Raw genomic sequence first — 19250 nt, 5'->3', positions numbered from 1 at the left:
ACCAGTTTTTTCCTTCGGAAAACCTGGTTAACTAGTGGATAAGAGGGTGGGCTAGGCTTATTTTGCAATTTGTTTTTAATACAAAGACCTTTACAATTAAATGCTTTGAGCGATCTGGCTGTTTATCAAACTTTGCAGAGATATCAAGTACCATAGTGACCCGAATTATATAAAATATTAAGAGGGCACCACTTACAACCCCCCCCCCCCCCTACCTGACCCCCCCCCCCCGCCCGGTCGCACGCCGCATGTGTTCCATACAACACCACCTTTTAGCAGGCATATACAAATGAAAGAAGAGACACTTAAGATTTGTTTTGACATTCATTACTAAAAACTTACAATTAAATCTTCTTTTATTATTGCATTAGAAGCTTCTTAAAATGGATCTAAAATATGATGACAAACTAATTGGGGACGGTATGCGGACAGCAAAAACGCAGGAACGTTGTTTTATATCAATTACTCATGGCATTCTTCATAAAACAGAAAGCTACTTGCATATAAATGTTAGCAAAATACTTCCATCCAAACTCTAGTTACTGATCATTAACTGTTTTTGCCTATTTAACGAAGTCGGTGACATCGAGCTTTATGTAAATAGCCCATTTGCAATCCTAAGCTATATGCACATAAACGTGTAGGCAAATATCCAATCAATTTCAGTGAAATACCAATCAGCGCAATAACAAATATACTTCTACATGATTCATTGCTCTGTAACTCAGACAAAATTGTCTTTCCTTTGACTTCAATAACCGCTTGTCCTGTGGCAACATTTCATCAAACTTTATTGTTTTCCTTTTGTTTCTGACACTTGCCACTTTTCTTATGTACAAATAAGTGATCCCCAGTTCCTTTAATGTGTAAAAATTGCAATTGCGATATTGTCTTCATGATCTTCACATTGATCTACACAATACTCTGATTTGTAAACAATATTCCACTGAATTTGAACACTAGACCATAAGTCAATATTATCGGTTGTTATGCTTATATTTTCTTCTTTTATGACCTTGACACATGCCATTTTTGCATGTATGACCTCTATCTGACGGTATATCAACACTCTCTTCCTCAGATTTCGTTCTCACACCGTTTACTTTTTATTTATGTTTGTCGCCAAAAACTGTTTCAAGACAGGATAGGAAACACTTGATTTCAATTCTTGAGTTTTGTGCACAGTTTCAAGAATTGACTGTATAGGTATTCTTGAAGACAAAGCAGGTGGGCTTGTGTTCTTATACGTAAAGCCCCCTGTTAACGATTCCTTTATAACTGTTCCTGCAAGTTCACGCAAAGTCGCACCATAGGGCAAACGTGAAGCATCAAGATGTATTTTGTTATTTTTAAATGGCAGCAATCGAGAAAGCACAAGCCTTTTCATCGGTGTTGTTATCAGAAATATCAACATGTTTTGTTTGTAACAGTGGATGACTAGATTGTTGTTTTAGATTAACAACATTATTTGCACTTAGGTCTTCAATTTCAAAACATACGTCAGTTATCTGAATGTCATCATCTTCAGCGGTAATATCACTGTGATCATTCATCGTAATATGATACACGTTCTCATCTATAATAATAGAGTCACCTATGCTGACTGACCCATCCCCTCGGGTTTCTTCAATAGGCACATGGGCAACCTCAGCAGAATTGTCAATTTCAGGAGCTATACATTTGGGTGGTTCAACTGTTTTACCCAGAACACTTAGCTCCATTTTGCTGTTTTGTCCAGTTATACATATTTCATCACTGAAAGATTGCTTTACAGTCCCTTCAATAACTTTGGGGACATCTGTCTCTCTTTTAATGATCTTCAAACCATTTTCCAACTCTGAACATTTAGAAGATGGTTGCACCACTTCTATTGACTGAGACCCTGCACATGGTGATTGTTCCATGGGAACAGCCTCAATATGATCAGCCATTACATTGTTTTCATGTTCAACATCACTATCAAACTCCTCCTTCACCGTTATAATAAAATCATCGTCAAAGTTGTCTTTACATTGAGTACTAGCTACTGGAATCAGTCTGTTTAAAGCAACACCATCTATGTTTTCTAGATGGCTCTTTTCTGCTGAAAACATGTGACTCGTGTTTGTGCTGCTGTAATTTTCAAAACTGCTGTGGGCTGGAACAATTGATTTTTGATTGCTGTCAACGGATTGTCCAATTAACGCTTTTAAGGCTGTAATTCAGAATAAATTAAACAATTAATGATCATTCAGCTAATCAACACATTAAGATATATGAAAAGGTTGAAACTTAAACTCTTAAAGCGAGATTATACGATTTTTATAAAAGCTAAATTGTAATATATTGATAAAAGTATGTTACAATAACACAAAATAGGCAAGAACAAGAGCTGTCACCATAGGATGACTTATGCCCCCTATAAACGCTTGATAGAAATTATGAGCTTTTTTTGAAACCTAAACACAGATTTCGAAACCTAAACGCGGACCCTAAGTTCAAGGTCAAGGTCACAGGGGTCAAAATGTGTGTGCGTATGGAAAGGCCTTGTCCATATACACATATACCAAATATGAAGGTTATATCTCAAGGAACATAGAAGTTATGAGCATTTTTCGAAATCTAAACGCAGATTTCGAAACCTAAAAGCGGACCCTCAGTTCAAGGTCAAGGTCACAGGGGTAAAATTTTTGTGCGTATGGAAAGGCCTTGTCCATAAACACATGCATACCAAATATGAAGGTTATATCTCAAGGGACATAGAATTATGAGCATTTTTCGAAACCTAAACGCAAAGTGTGACGGAAAGACAGACAGACAGACGGACAGTCCGATCACTATAAGCCACCTTTTCTTCGAAAAGGGGGCATAAAAATTATACATTGGAAATTAGCGCTCCGAGCCGATTGTGACGAAGATATTTTGTTCATATTTTCCTACAATAACCCTAGCATTCGTCTTTTTATTAGGATCGGAGTTAGTGTTTGTGTGTTGTTTGAATATATATCGTTGCAGAAATTTAAAATAAACCGTTAAACTAAATTCAGATTCACATCGTACATGCATGATAAACATGCTGGTGAATTGAACTGTACAGACTTTTTCAATTTCAGAATTAAATATCTGGCTAATTTCGCATTTTTGACGCAAGTTCTTTTTAACTTAAATTTTAATTTATATTGTTATATATTTATACTAAGTTTTTTTACACATATGATATAAATTCATAAATATTTGACAAAATTGTATAATAATGGTGGTGTGAGAACTGGTATCAGTCGATTTTGTTACTTGAATTCGTATAAAAATATGTTGCAGTATTGGGTGCAATTCTACTTGACACAACTTAAATGCCCGCTACACGTTTCCAGAAAACATAATTGAGGGATATTCTATGTATTCAATACGTTTTCTGCATATTACTCGTTAAATAAAACATATCACAAAAGACTTTCGGTGCAGTATTTTTTTCTGCCAAACAATTTTTCGTAAATTAAAGATGTTGAATTCAATACCTGTGTCAAGTTAACAATGTTTTTAAAGAAATAACTATATTTCCTAAAGTATACCATCAAAGACATAGTAACTGTTCGTATTTCATTGAAGAAACATATCTATTTGTGGATAAAATACCTGAGTATATAATAAGAACCAATATTAACTTAATTACAGAAGTGATGGTATCCCATTAACTATCATGTAAAGTTAACCTTAGCAACTTAAAAAGCTTGGAAAAGATTTATCTCTTGTGTCAAGGTCGCACAAAACACAAAGACATCTTTGAATGACTTTTCACCAAGCCCATTTGAACTTTACCACTAAGAAATGTATGAAAACCTTTTGATCCCAGGTTGTGTTTCCGCTTGTAAATCTGGAGTGTCTTCATCTTGCTGTCCCAGTACCGCTTGTCTCTGGTTTTGGCTTCAAAGTACCAGTATTTCTGTATTTGATATCAAGAATTAGTTAAACAATAGACGTAAACTGGAATGTGGTAAAAGACCACCATGGAAATAAGCGCTTGCTATTTTAAGTATCCTTTGTGTAAGGAATAATGTCATAGTTATATTAATCCCATTAGTACTTAACATAATTATTTTACTTGTAAACTATCATTTATGTATATAAATCTCTTATATGGCAACCAGTCTATGTTATTTTAATCTTCATCAATATTGAAAACGTTATGGCTGACAAATAGATTGTAAAACAGTTTCATGACTATACATGAATATGACCTTTAACCTCTTAGAGCGACCTTGACCTTTGTGGTAAGAATATGGTTGATAACAAGGCATGTCTTCTTATGAGTGTACAATTTCTGTAATGTTGGTGACAATCAGATTAAAATAAGCAAACAGCCATGTTAAGAACATAAGGGTCATTTCTCGAAATTGCATCATGAGATTTTGCTGGCATTGATCTGGGTTCCCATTTTGTATGCTAATAAACATGTTGAAAAACTGGTTTAGATGTGCAGACATTCATACAGATGGACAGACAGTGCAAAAAACTACATTATATGTCTCAATTAGGAGGAAACAAGAGCTGTCTCCATCGGAAGACATATGCCTCCCAAAAAAGGCTTTTTCGAAACATAAATGCAGATTTTGAAACCTAAACATGGACCCTAAGTTCGAGGTCAAAGGGTTCAAAATTTGTGTACGTATGGAAAGGCATTGTCCATATACACATGCATACCAAATATGAAGGTTACATTTGAAGCGACATAGAATTTTTGAGCGGAAACACAATTTTTTATGATTCAAGGGCCGTTACTCAGAAGTGCCTGGGTAAATTTGACTGATTATCAAACTTAACCTAGATTGTTTTGCCTTACACAGTTTTTATAAAGTTTGGTGAAGATCCGATGACAATTGCTCGTGTTATTAAGCGGAAACGAGAAAAAAAACTCAATTTTTCGATGATTCAAGGGCTGTAACTAAGGAGTGTCTAGGTCAATTGGCTGATTATCAAACTTGACATACAACTTATGACCTTACACATGTTTATGAAGTGTGGCTAAGATCCTATTTCATTTGCTCGAGTTATTGAGCGGAAACCAGAAAAAACGCAATTTTTTATGGTTCAAGAGCCGTAACTCAGGAGTGTCCGAGTCAATTCGGCCCATTATAGAACTTGACCTAGATACTATTGCATTACACATTTTCATGAAGTTTGGTGAAGATCTGATGACAATTGCTCGAGTAATTGAGAGGAAACGAGAAAAAAACAATTTAATGCTGATTCAAGGGCAGTAACTCCTGTTTTGGTCAATTTGGCTGATTATCGAACTTGACCTAGATCCTATGACCTTACATATGTTCATGAAGTGTGGCGAAGATCCTATGACATTTGCTGGACTTGTTGAGCGAAAACGAGACGTAACTCCAGTGTCTGGGTTAATTTGGATGATTATCGAACTTGACCTATATGTTATTGCCTTACACATTTTCATGAAGTTTGATCAAGATCAAGATCTGATGACAATTGCTTGAGTTATTGAGCGGAAACGAGAAAAAAAAACAATGTGATGATTATTCAAGGGCTGTAACTCAGGATTGTCTTTAGTCAATATGGCCGATTATTGAACTTGACCTATATCTTATGACCTTACACAAGTTCACGAAGTGTGGTGAAGATCCTATGACATTCGCTTGAGTTATTGAGCGGAAACGAGACCAAGCAAAATTTTTCGATGATTCAAGGGCCGTAACTCAGGAGTGTCCGGGTCATTTCGGCTGATTATCAAACTTGACCTAGATGTTAGTGCCTTACACAGTTCCATGCAGTTTGGTGAAGATCTGATGACCATTGCTCTAGCTATTGAGCAGAAAAGAGAACAAAAACAATTTTAGGAAGTTTCAAAGGCCGTAACTCAGGAGTGTCAAGATCAATTTGGCTGATTATCTAACTTGACCTACAGCTTATGGCCTTACACATGTTCATGAGTGTGGCGAAGATCATAGGACATTTTGAGCGGAAACGAGAAAAAACGCAATTTTTCGATGATTCAAGGGCCGTAAGGATTTTCTGTGTCAATTTGGCTGATCTTTGAACTTGACCTAATGTTATTGCCTTACACATTTTCATGAAGTTTGGTGAAGATCCCATGACTATTGCTGGAGTTATAGAGCGGAAACTAATCGAGACGGACGGACAGACTAAATAACGGACGGTGCGATTTTAATATGCCCCCAGAACATAGGCTCTGTGGGCATAAAAAACATAGAGACTTTGTTAAATTTCAACAAGACTATTGCCAAGCAATAGAAGTCCCCTACCGGCTCCACCATTGTCAAAAATTCCACAGTTGTCAGAATTTTTTATATAAATGTTGCCATAGCAACCAGAATTTTTGACGTAGGAACAAAATAAAATGACGTGCATAATGTCCATATTGCCATCTATCCATGTTTCAAGTTTATGGAAAAAATATGAAGAACTTTTAAATTTATCGCAGGATCCAGAAAACCACCATTTTCAGCAGTATTTCTAGTCTATTTGTTGCCATAGCAACCTGAATTTTTGACGTAGGAACAAAATGAAATGACATTTATAATGTCCATATTGCCATCTATCCATTTTTCATATTTTAAGTTTCATGAAAAAATATGAAGAACTTTCAAAGTTAACCCAGGATCCAGAAAAGTGTGACAGACAGACAGACTCACAGAGCAAAAACTGTAAGTCCCCTGAAACCGGTAGGGGACTGTTAAAAACAAAAACAACACGATTTCATGCAAGTAGAAGGCAATATTAATTTTTGGCAAAATCTTTGAATTAGAAAGATAAATCTTTAAACTTTGTTCACTCGTAGTTAGATCTGAATCGTTTAAAAAAAGACGTATTGATCAAGGCAATCAAGCAATTCAACATAGTTTGCGTCTTTATTTCCATGTTTTATAAATGAAGTACGACATAGTTATACCCGTTTTTGAAGATGAGAAAGCTGCGCCCACTCCTTTTCAATGATGTCAATGATTTCATCGTTTGACAACAATCCATTCTGTAATTGTTCCAGCCACTCTTTTGAAAACCTTTTTTAGAAAAAGTAATACAACGCAAATAACAAGTATTTTGTGACTATCCTTTACTGTTAATCGGCTACACTGCTGCCTGACCTACACAAGCAAACACTCATCATACATCTTTTCTAATAAAGCAATAATAATGGTACAAAATGTGAAATTATTAATAATTAAACATTACAACAGACGATTACATGTCTATATAAATGTTTCATTGTTGTTGAAACTGCATCTTTGTTGACATTGTTTAATACAATGAACTATCCTTCAATTTAAAGTATTTATAAACACTGACTTTGTTTATTTCCTAGTGTTGTGATTATTTTTTGGTTTCATGAAAAGCTGTACTTCTTATGGCTGACTATGAAAGTTAATTCAGTATTTGGATAAAAAAAATCATTAATTACAAAATGCACAAACAAATTTGTATCATGATACAAAACAAATTAGCCACTTTTGTAAACATATGTTACTTTGTTTATATGAAAATGCGGCTTCTCAAATGCCCAAGTATAACTATGTGTCGCGTTCTGAGAAAACTGGTCATAATGCATGTGCGTAAAGTGTCGTCCCAGATTAGCCGGTGCAGTCCGCACAGCTAATCAGGGACAACACTTTCCGCTTTTATGGCATTTTTCGTTTCAATGAAGTCTCTCCTTAGCAAAAATTCAATTTAGGTGGAAAGTGTCATCCCTGATTAGCCTGTGCACATGCATTATGCCCAGTGTTCTCAGAACAAGGCTCATATTTATACGCTTTCTTAAAGTATATATTGGAAACCCCAGAAATTGTAATATTACTTTTTATTAACCACAATAACACTATAATGATTGCAAACATTATCATTGTTTATCTACATTTTCTTTGACTTAAACTGGGCCACAAAGTGTGAAAAACAAATAGAAATAAATTTTTCAAATTTAAAGAAAATAATGAATATCACTTGTTCATAAAATTAATTACATACAAATGTACATGTTAAATTCATCTTTAGATTTTGATTGTTACTTTTCATTGATGCACCTGAAAGTTCCAATTTCAAGAAGATCCCTATTCCTGAAACGTCTTGCTAAAGAGGGTCATACACTGCAGTTTCAACCTATTTATTTAAGCGCAATTGCACCGAAAGCCTTATGCTTATTGAGACTCTTTTGCGTCCGTTTCCTGGGACTCGAACCAGTGATTGGTGTCTATTGGGGAAATCTTAAGAACGCTCGCCTCCCACAATGAGGATCAAACCCCTCGAAATACATCATAGCGACTAAGTCACATCTACAGCAGTTTATAAACTACACAGTAGTGACAAATATCATCTGAAGGACCAAAGCTTGACGAGAACCTCAATACAATATCAAATATATAAAACTTTGGGCACTTGAGGTTTTACAGGATAAAAAGTGTTGCTATATAGGTTTTTTAAATCTATTTGACACCCTAAGAGCAGTTGGTTTTGACCCCATTGTCATGATTCAATGAAACTAGGTACAGGATAAATAAATATTCTTAACCGCGCAATACCAGTATGACAAGACTAGTCATTTAAATTTCAGAGACATATAAGCCTTGTTCTGAGAGAACTGGTCATAATGCATGTGTGTAAAGTGACAACACTTTCCACTTTATGGTATTTTTGGTTTCAATGAAGTCCCTCCTTACTGAAAATCAAGTTTAGGCGGAAAGTGTTGTTCCTGATTAGCCTGAGCCGACTGCACAGGCTAATCTGGGATGACAATTCACGCACATGCATTAAGCCCAGTTTTCTCAGAACGCAACTCATATATATTTCCTACTTAGTCTAGAGTAAGACTAACAATGTAACAGAACTTAGGAAAAAGAGGCATAACTATTAAATAAGACGATACATATTGCACATGCAGAACTTCATTTCATTTCAAAGCAAGACAGAAGGTCGTACAATGAAAAGTGTAGAATTCGATAGAAAAACAATGATGGATAGACGCCCAAGTACAACCCCTTAACTTGGTATCAGCGCGTATAATTATTAAAATTTGAAATGGTATATATAACATGAAAATATTTAATAGCAACTTACCTGAGAAAAGAAGAATCTGGTTTGATTTCTTGAAAAAGGTCCTTTAGCGTTTGCTGACCTGAAATTGAAAACAAGAGTGCCAGTATGGCCCAAGATAGCTCAATAGAGTTTAAGACGCAAAACATATGTCAAAGATTTGACATTAACCTAGCCCTTTACTTCATGACATCCAGATACGTGTACCTTTGTTCAGATATGGTCTAGACAAAACAGACTGGATCCAGTTTTAAACTAAGAAGAGATATCATGAAAACAAAAGTTCTGATGCAGGCTCTTATTCACCAAACAATTCTTGGAATCCTAAGTCTAATCTAAGAATTAAAAAAATCTTTAAATTAGAATATTCCAGAATGTCTTTAAATTTTAATTTTGAGTCAAACTTGGCATTAACCACTTATATCTATGTCATTAATCTTGTAGAACATTATATTAATGACATTATCCTCAGTGAGGGTCTGTATATATTCAAAGGCTGGATGTATTATTCTTGGTTCTAACTCTATTATTTGTTCTGATGTATTGTTCTTGGTTCTAAGTCTATTCTTTGTTCTTAAGTCTAAGAATGGGTTGGTGCATATGGGCCCAAGTTTCATGAAGACTGGACTAAAATATGACTTCTAAATGTTCACAAGGCTACACTATAGGCATATGGGGAAAACTTAAGAGTACCCAGGGTACATGTTAGTAGTACCTGAGTCGAAAAATGACCAATCAAGCTATATTGAGTGGTAACACATTTGTTTTCCTTTTTTTTTCATACATTGATCTTGACATGACTGTTGCCAAACAAAGTTTTATCAAGATAGGTCAATTAAAATAACTATTTTGTAACCAGGATTTTCAACTTTGTAATAGAATTTATTCTAGCATTTCTGGATTATTTACAATGATTCACTTAAGCTGTATAAGGCACACTGCTCCGCTTACACCGTCAAAACCTGGTTGCCAGCTTTTCAACATATGCGAATCACTTTTCAAATCCGATGATATATAATTAAACAAATGTTCCTATAATAAGTTTCAAAACGATTGGGGAAAAGATACTTCTGGAGTATTCATAAGCTCTATGATTAATCTGGAAAAGTGAACTAGAGTTTGACTGCATGTGACCCAGTTTCAAACTAAGCCGAGATATCATTGGGAAAAGGTCCTGACTAAGTTTCATGAAGATTGGACTATAATTGAGTAATGTTCTGAGAAAACTGGGCATAATGCATGTGCGTAAAGTATCGTCCCAGACTGCACAGTCTTTATGACATTTTTAGTATTAATAAAGTCTCTAAAAAGCAAACATCCAATTTAGGCGGAAAGTGTCTTCCCTGATTAGCCTGTGCAGACTGCACAGGCTAATCTGGGATGACACTTTACGCACATGCATTATGCCCAGTTTTCTCAGAACGCGACTCAATTGGGTCCTCAAGAGTGCTCATGAGGTGAATGTTTACAATGAACAACAGAAAATAGGTGATAACTCACCATTAGCACATAGTGCACAGGTACTCAACAAGACATATTTCCAATGAAATTGTTGCAATACTTATAAAGCATATTGTTTGGCACGCTCATTTTTAAAATTATTGCGCACAAACTATATGACATATTTCTGGGATATCCAGTTATAATAGTGTGTTTTCTGGCTTTTTAAACTCACTTTCTAATTGTTGACATAACTCTGTTTGAGTGTTTTCCTGCATTCCACAGTGACCATTCTCTTCCAGCCCAGCTTCCTCGTGCGTCTGGACAAATATGAAAAATAATGTGAATTTGGAAATCTTCAGTAAAGTTACTATTTAAAATATGTGTAAAGCTTACATATTACATGCAAATTTTCACAGCTAAAGAATGCGATTATTTCAATTAACTATCAGAATTTCTTGTAATTCAAATTTCAACTTTCAGATTGAATGTATTTAAACAGCATTAACATGCTTTTCACAGACAATGATAAGAATACCTGCTTTTCCTGTTCTGGAAGAAAATGCCACATTAAACTTAGCCTCCGTTGAACATCAAGCAAAGTCATTTGAGGGTTCTTCCGTAAAACACTTGCGCGGTTTACCTTGACAAATCTGATTTAAGAAAACAAAAACAAAATTCACCACAACTAGAACAATATCTGAGGTTAATATATATGCATAATATCAAGTCGACATTGCGAAGAGGATTATGGTGTTGGCCTAACAGTACCCCCTGGAGTCACAGTTTGGATCACCACGATGGAAGCGTTCTTTAGTCACAAAGATCTGTTCGTACAAAGGAAATGGGCTCGAGAGCATTTCAATGCTTTTTAAATCAGAAATTTTGCCATTTGCAAGAACGGACGAAAAATAGGTTGGACCAAAGCAGTTATTTTCTAGAAAGCTTTTCTGCACACTATTACTCTACTATGTATTGGAAGATTTTTAATTTCAGGGCAGACATGTAAACCAATAGGAGCCAATTTGACAAGCATAAGAACTTCATTGCAATCTCAATATTGTATTAGATGGTCAATAATATTGCTTACCTTAAAAATGCAGAGATAGGGGGCTTGGTTGCATCACGGGACTTGAAAATTATTACATCTTTTAGCAGGTGAACTTTCCTTTTCTGCATAGTAAAAAAAGGGGGTGGCAAATTTGCATTATCTGCAAAGGAGACTTCTATTAATTGTTAATATGAGGAGAAATTATCAATAATTACAGTTCACGTGTTTCTATTTTTCACAGACAATTTAGTTATACAGCTTATATGGTGTTTGGGTCTTTAAAAAAAAACTAGAAACCGTCGGAGACGGGTGATGCTCACCAAAGTTTTTTTGTCACAATATTGCACCATATATTCAGATAAAAGGAAACGTCTAGTAGTTGGGGGGACAAGAATTGCACAATATGTACAGTTAATGGAAAATTTCAAAGGGCCATAACTCTGTGAAAAATCATCCGACAAGAACCCTCTTATAATATGCACATCTCCTCTTGGTAATGAAGCTTCCCATAAAGTTTCATTGAATTCCGGTCATAAGTTGCTGAGAAATAGCCCGGACAAAAATTGTGCACGGACGGAAGGATACACAGACAGACGAAGCGGCGACTATACGCTCCCCCAAAAAATTAAGCAAAAAGCTCTAAACCAATAGGTAGAGATGATTTCAATCTTAAGTCGATAACCTAGGAAAGTCAATGCCCCAAAAATATAACTTAGAGGTTTAGTCACAAAACAAACAAATACATCCGCCGCGTTTTGTCAGCTATGTTCAAGGGCAAAGATCAAAGAAGTGTGCGTGGACAATAAGCTAGTCTTGAACATCTACCTTAAAACTGAGAACAGTCTTTTAATTTCAATATATAGGTAAACACTTGAGAAATGTGAAAGACGTTAGCTCCAAAAATTTATGTGAACAAACATACCTACTGGCTGAGAAGTATTCGATGTAAACATATGCATTCACAAAGGAAAGGCAAGAAACTCTATAATTTTACAAAGAGATACCGGTACCTTTTTCATGACAGAATGACAATTAGAAGAGACTGAAGACTCACCTTCGAGTTGTTGTCAGTCTTACTGGCTTTCGTAGAACCTAAAACAACACAAATAATTATTGGCATTCCATTCTAATAAATTTCATAATATTGAGGGCTGTGTATTTGTATCCTACAACAACACTTATGTGAACATTTTTAATTGACAAGATTTCCTATTAACATACAAAAGAGCAGTATAAGTTAACAGACAAGGAATGCAAATAAAGATATAAGTAAGATTTCATGCCTTATTCTTCAGTCTAAAAATGCCATCAATCTAAATGATGTTTCAGAGATGCAAACGTTATGTCCCATACAGAGCCAAAGTGGAAATTGGCTATGAGCAAACAGCATACCGGTAAAACCTGAACAGCCTGCGAGTAACTCGCAGTCTGTTCGGTTTTTATGTTGTTAGCTGCTCACCAGTGTCTAAGGGTTGGAGATGAAGCCTTAAAAACTTGAATCTAGTAAAAAAGATCATTAATTAAATTTTAGTGACTACAAATACGTCAAAATATGTATCTAAGTGGTAAAGGGATAAGTATTGATATCAGTAACACCTATGTTCTATCTAGGGCCTGTATCCAGCATTTTGTTCTAAGACTTATAATAATGAAGCCAAACTTCGACCTAAGAAATTGTCTTTGAGACTTGTATTAAATGCAGGCAGCGATAGGTGCAAATGTCATTACCAAAATGTTTTCAAAGAAGATGTAATTAGCAATATCAATTCAATTTAGACTCAGAATTAAAGAACTTTTCCATTATAACAATTTTATAACTAATTATTATTTTCAGACTTGAGTCTAAGGGTCAGTTTGGTTAAAAAGACCTAGACCTATTACAATAGTGCCAAATCCCCGGCGATATGTGTTTGCTTGTATAACAACATTTGTTTTAGAGAGTAGAATAATATTTGTAGAACATGGCACCTGTGTCATCTATTTATGTTTCAAGGATCAATTAGTTATATAGTGTTGGGGTTATGCTGTAGAGAATAACATATATGGAAATGAAAGAAAGGGAGGTAATTAAAAAAGAGGACTATAAACAGTTACTGTTCTTAATCACTGTATTTTTCCTTAAACTCATCTATTCATTTTACAGTGAATACTTCAGTGTTCAAATTTAAATATTATTGTAAAATATAAATAAAACAAGAGCTGTCACCATAGGATGACATATGCCCCCTATAAACGCTTTGATAGAAGTTATGAGCATTTTTCGAAACCTAAACGCAGATTTCGAAACCTAAACGCGGACCCTAAGTTAAAGGTCAAGGTCACAGGGGTCAAAATTTGTGTGCGTATGGAAAGGCCTTGTCTATAAACACATGCATACCAAATATGAAGGTTATATCTCAAGGGACATAGAAGTTACGAGCATTTTTTTTAAACCTTAACGCAGATTTCGAAACCTAAACGCGGACACTAAGTTAAAGGTCAAGGTCACAGGGGTCAAAATTGTTGTGCCTATGGAAAAGCCTTGTCCATATACACATGCATACCAAATATGAAGGTTATATCCCGTGGGACATAGAAATGAACTTTTTCCGAAACCTAAACGAAAATTTTGAAACCTTAACGCAGACCCTTAGTTCAAGTTCAAGGTCACAGGGGTCAAAATTTGTGTGAGTATGGAAAGGCCTTGTCCATACACACATGCATACCAAATATGAAGGTTATATATAGAAGTTATGAGCATTTTTCGAAACCTAAACGCAAAGTGTGACGGATAAACAGACGGACAGTCCAATCACAAGACATTGTGTATCTGGTGCAAAGTTGCACTTACAATCAAGGCGAAAGTGAAATCAAGTAAATGAAACATACCGGTATATTAAAACAAGTTTTCATGATGCAATTCCATGTAAAACAAAATACATGTATTCTACAACACCAACATATCTTACAGAACTCATGTTTTCTTTCTTTGATTACAAGGGTATTGTGTTGTTTGTACAACGTCACATATATATGCATACTTTACGAAACAAGCCGAAGAACATCATAGATAAAGAAAATGTACGGAAATTGCAAAGTTGTTAACATTTCTTCAAATTATGAAACAGGTATACCTTCAATAATTCTTGACAACGTTGCACCTTACATTACTACTAAGTAAATTGATGTGACCAACCACACATGCTGAAAATGAGGACAAACAAGAGCACCGCATAACGGGTGCCAACGCTCGGCTGCGGATGCAGTTTTGAATAAATGAAAGCTTGTCAGATTTTTTTTTCTAAGAGGTCACAGTGACCTTGACCTTTTACCTAGTTACCCAAAAATGGGTGTGGCATGTAGAACTCATCAAGGTGCATCTACATATGAAGTTTTAAAGTTGTAGGTGGAAGAACTTTGATTTTAGAACCAATGTTAAGGTTTTATCACGGCGAACATCAGACGCCAGACGACGAGCTGGCTATGACAATACCTCGGGTTTACTCCGAAAACAGCCAAGCTTAAAACCACTTACCAGACTTTGGAAGTGCAACAACAATTGGTTTAACTTGAAGATCAGGCATGCTTTTTGTGCCTTCTATTAGACTAATAGAAAGTCCTGAGTCATCAATATCATCTGATGGTACAGGATTCTTTTTGAAATCTGTAAAATTGAGAACCGTAACTTGGTCATATAACAGTTTATCTGGTCTGAAACATTGTCATTAATCTTGCTAATTATTACAAAGGAAAATATTAGTGACGTCTGTACCCGTCTAATTAACCCAAAGGTCAAGGTCACACTTAGAGGTCACAAGTCGAATTCGGCCATAAACATCTTGTTTGAGACATAAGAAGTGTTAATAAACAAAAGTGGAATGTATGGGCATCCATGCCCTATAAATACACGTCTTGTTTACACTATTCATAGTAGCAATATTATTTAAAATGTTTTATTCCCCCAAAAATAGGCTTTTCATATTAAGACTCTTGGTATTTCCAAGAAATCCGATAATTTCTTGTTAAAATTAACAAGAAGAAATTAATGTGCATATCAAGCGAAATACCATCAAAGGACAGCGTCTCTGCAGGGGGTTTCAACTGATGTTTAATCGTTGCATATGTCTCTGTTTCCTTGCATTTCCCAATGTCATGGCTACAGCCATTATTTTCTTCCTGTGCAGCATCCAGGTATCTCTAAGATAAAAGCAACAAAGAATCATGTGTTACATATGTTGAATTTCACAAAAATGATAAAAAAAATCAAAAATACCATTTGTTTATGATTTTCCTTACTACATTCATTTAAAATGTTTGCTCTAGGTAAATAAATTATTACTTTACCTGTTCCCACTCAGATGCAAATGAATACTTGCTAATTTGTTAATGCTTAGAGTGCAGGTAAAAGAGGACATATAAAGACAAGCATACCCTCTTCTCCTGTTCTGGAAGCAAATGCCACTTTAAACTCATTTTGCATGTCTGAGAATTCCATGTAATGTCTTCATACCACCCATAGTAAGGTCCACGGTTTTCTTTCATAAATCTTGTTAAAGAAGAAAAAAAACATACAATTACTTTGAAAAGCGTAAGATCTGACATATATTGCAATTAAAAATTATATTGTTTATTTTTAATTGCACTTTTGACATGAATATATTATAAACATGAGTTAATGTAATTTTAATTTGAATATTAATAATTAACATTTCATTGTCTATCACTATTTAATTAATGAAACATAGACATTGTTCTTTCTTTTAACATGAAATGAAGTTAAAATTTAAATTTCGTAAAAATGTTTTTCAAAAATAACCCTTGAACAAACATTAATGAATTTACTTACATAATATTTGTGAAAGTTACTTTTAAGCCAACTCCTGGACTGCCTGTTACAAATTAATCATGAATTGTTTAACATTTTCCATATTGATTACCTTAAAAATGCAGAGAACATAGGAATCTGTGCATTTGGGATTTCATCCCCTTGTCTGTCAATATTCTGATTCTGCAATAAATTTTGCAACTCCCCATCAATGACTTTTCCCAGTTGTCAATCTTATAAACAAGGCTCACAGGCCACCAAAGGTAATGTAAGTGATCTGTGCTGGTTTATGTGATGTTTGTGTAATAAATGTGATTTCTGACATAGCTTGTGTAACCCGTGTGATATTGAATACATCTCGCCAAAGACATTATTGGAACCCATTTTCTGACCAAGTTTGAAAATAAGGAGAAGTTGGCTTATGGTTGGCAATACCGTAATACAAGAGATGTCAGAGGACAGCGCGCTCGACTATTCGAGTGCTTGACAGTATAACGTAAGCCATAATGGGGAAATTGTTCATATTTATTAAAGTCAAGGTAATATAGTAATATATATAGAAAAGGACAATAATTGATACATATTCATCGCTTATGTTTTAAAGAAGTTGTACTTTATAGACGATTCTGAGTCCAGGTATATTTTCCACAATCTATTGAACATTTGTAGACATAAAACAAACTAAAAAGATTTTATTTCAAGTTTGATAGCAATATATTAGGTGGGATGGTTGGACGATCCTTCAAAAATAAAGTCAATAAATATTTGTGGATTTTTTTATCATGTTTCAAAGAAAAAAAATCTTTTTGGGTGGGGGGTTGTGGTGGGGGTGGAGAGGGGGTATAATGTGAGGGGGCGGGGGTCATTTATTAGATGATCTTTAAAAAATAACTAGAGCCTTGTCACAGATGTGACGTATACCCCCACATGTTGCATTGACACAGACTATTTTAAATGCTGTCTTCACAAAACAAGAGAATCTAATTTAAGGCGATTTTTAAGAATTATTATGCCATTATCATTTATAGCCATTTTGACCTTTGAAATCTTGAATTCTTTCACATGACACGTTGCCCAATGACTGTGAACAAAATTAATGTACAGAGTCATTTCTAAATCTCATAATGAATAACAAGCTCATTTATGGCCATTTTTTAACCTTTGAACTCAAAGTGTGACCTTGACCTTGGAGATATCGCCGTAATTCTTTTGCGCTACACACTGTCCACTGATGGTGAACAAATGTACCAAATGACTCTAAAATTTCACAATGAACGACATAGTTATGGCCCGGACAAGCTCATTCATGGCCATTTTTTAACCTTCAAACTCAAAGTGTGTCCTTGACCTTGGAGATATCGACGTAATTCTTTCAGGCGACACACCGTCCAATGATGGTGAACACATGTGCCATATGATTTTTTAATCTCACAATGAACGACATAGTTATGGCCTGGACAAGCTCAATTATGACCATTTTTGACCTTTAAACTCCAAGTGTGACCTTGACTTTGGAGATATCGACGTTATTCTTTCGTGCAACACACCGTCCAATAATGGTGTGCAAAGGTGCCAAATGATTTTAAATTATCACAATGAACAACATAATTATGGCCCGGACAAGGTCATTTATGGCCATTTTTGACCTTTGAACTCAACGTGTGACCTTGACCTTGGATATATAGATGTAATTCTTTCGTGCAACACACCGTCCAATGATGGTGAACAAATGTGCCAAATGGTTTTAAAATCTTACAATGAATGACATTGTTATGGTCCGGACAAGCTCATTTATGATCGTTGAACTCAAAGTGTGACCTTGACCTTGGAGATATCGACGTAATTCTTTTGCGCGACACACCGTCCAATGATGGTGAACAAATTTGCCAAATAATTTTAAAATCTCTCAATAAATGACAAAGTTATGGCCTAGACAAGCATCTGACCTTTGAACTCCGAGAGTGATCTTGACCTTTGAGATATCGACGTACTTTTTTCACACAACACACCGTCCCATGATAGTGAACAAATGTACCAAGTCATTTTAAGATCTAACAATAAATGACATAGTTATGGTCCGGACAAACTTTCAGTTTAAAACACACTAAGTGACCCCGTGACCTAGTTTTTGACCTGGCATGACCCATATTCATTTTCACCGAGACATCATCTAGATACAACTTCTGACAAAGTTTGGTGAAGTTTTCATCCAATGTTTATGAAATTTGGTCAGAATGTTTATCTTGATGCAATTTGGGTTGGGATTGTATTTGGGTCATCTGGGGTCAAAAACTAGGTCACTAGGTCAAAAACTAGGTCAAATAATAGAAAAACCTTGTGTAAACAAAAGAGGTCGCAGTTTTCATCCAATCTTTATGAAATTTGGTCAGAATGTTTATCTTGATGAAATCTGGCTTGGGAATGTATTTGGGTCATCTGGGGTCAAAAACTAGGTCACTAGGTCAAAAATTATGTCAAATAATAGAAAAACCTTGTGTAGACAATAGAGGTCGCAGTTTTTATCCAATCTTTATGAAATTTGGTCAGAATGTTTATCTTGATGAAATCTGCGTTGGGATTGTATTTTGGTCACCTGAGGTCAAAAACTAGGTCACTAGGTCAAATAATAGAAAAACCATCAACAATTTGTTTGTGTAGACAGTAGAGGTCACAGTTTTCATCCAATCTTTATGAAATTTGGTCAGAATGTTAATCTTGATGAAATCTGAGTTGGGATTGTATTTGGGCCATCTGGGGTCAAAAACTAGGTCATTAGGTCAAAAACTAGGTCACTAGGTGAAATAATAGAAAAACCTTGTATAGACAATTGAGTTCGCAGTTTTCATCCAATCATTATGAAATTTGATCAGAATGTTTATCTTGATGAAATCTGGGTTTGGGATTGTATTTGGGTCATCT

The 19250-nt window shown here is 35.1% G+C and overlaps 1 protein-coding gene across 1 annotated transcript; it reads right to left on the bottom strand.

Moving 5' to 3' along the window:
* Window positions 1–338: 338 nt before the first annotated feature.
* Window positions 339–15979, bottom strand: LOC127863328 (uncharacterized). The gene is made up of 11 exons (XM_052402746.1): window positions 15938–15979; window positions 15574–15703; window positions 15042–15170; window positions 12582–12619; window positions 11567–11649; window positions 11015–11129; window positions 10712–10796; window positions 9061–9118; window positions 6908–7016; window positions 3817–3919; window positions 339–2194 (listed from the first exon to the last, which is right to left on the bottom strand). The coding sequence occupies exons 1-11, from the start codon at window positions 15977–15979 to the stop codon at window positions 1350–1352; spliced, it is 1737 nt and encodes a 578-aa protein (XP_052258706.1). The 3' UTR covers window positions 339–1349.
* Between the last annotated feature and the right edge of the window lie 3271 nt (window positions 15980–19250).

The sequence above is a fragment of the Dreissena polymorpha genome, unplaced genomic scaffold, assembly GCF_020536995.1.
Source record: "Dreissena polymorpha isolate Duluth1 unplaced genomic scaffold, UMN_Dpol_1.0 chrUn005, whole genome shotgun sequence".
Lineage (NCBI taxonomy): Eukaryota > Metazoa > Mollusca > Bivalvia > Myida > Dreissenidae > Dreissena > Dreissena polymorpha.
Note: the sequence above shows the minus strand (reverse complement) of the source record. Positions and strands in the feature narration are given on the sequence as shown.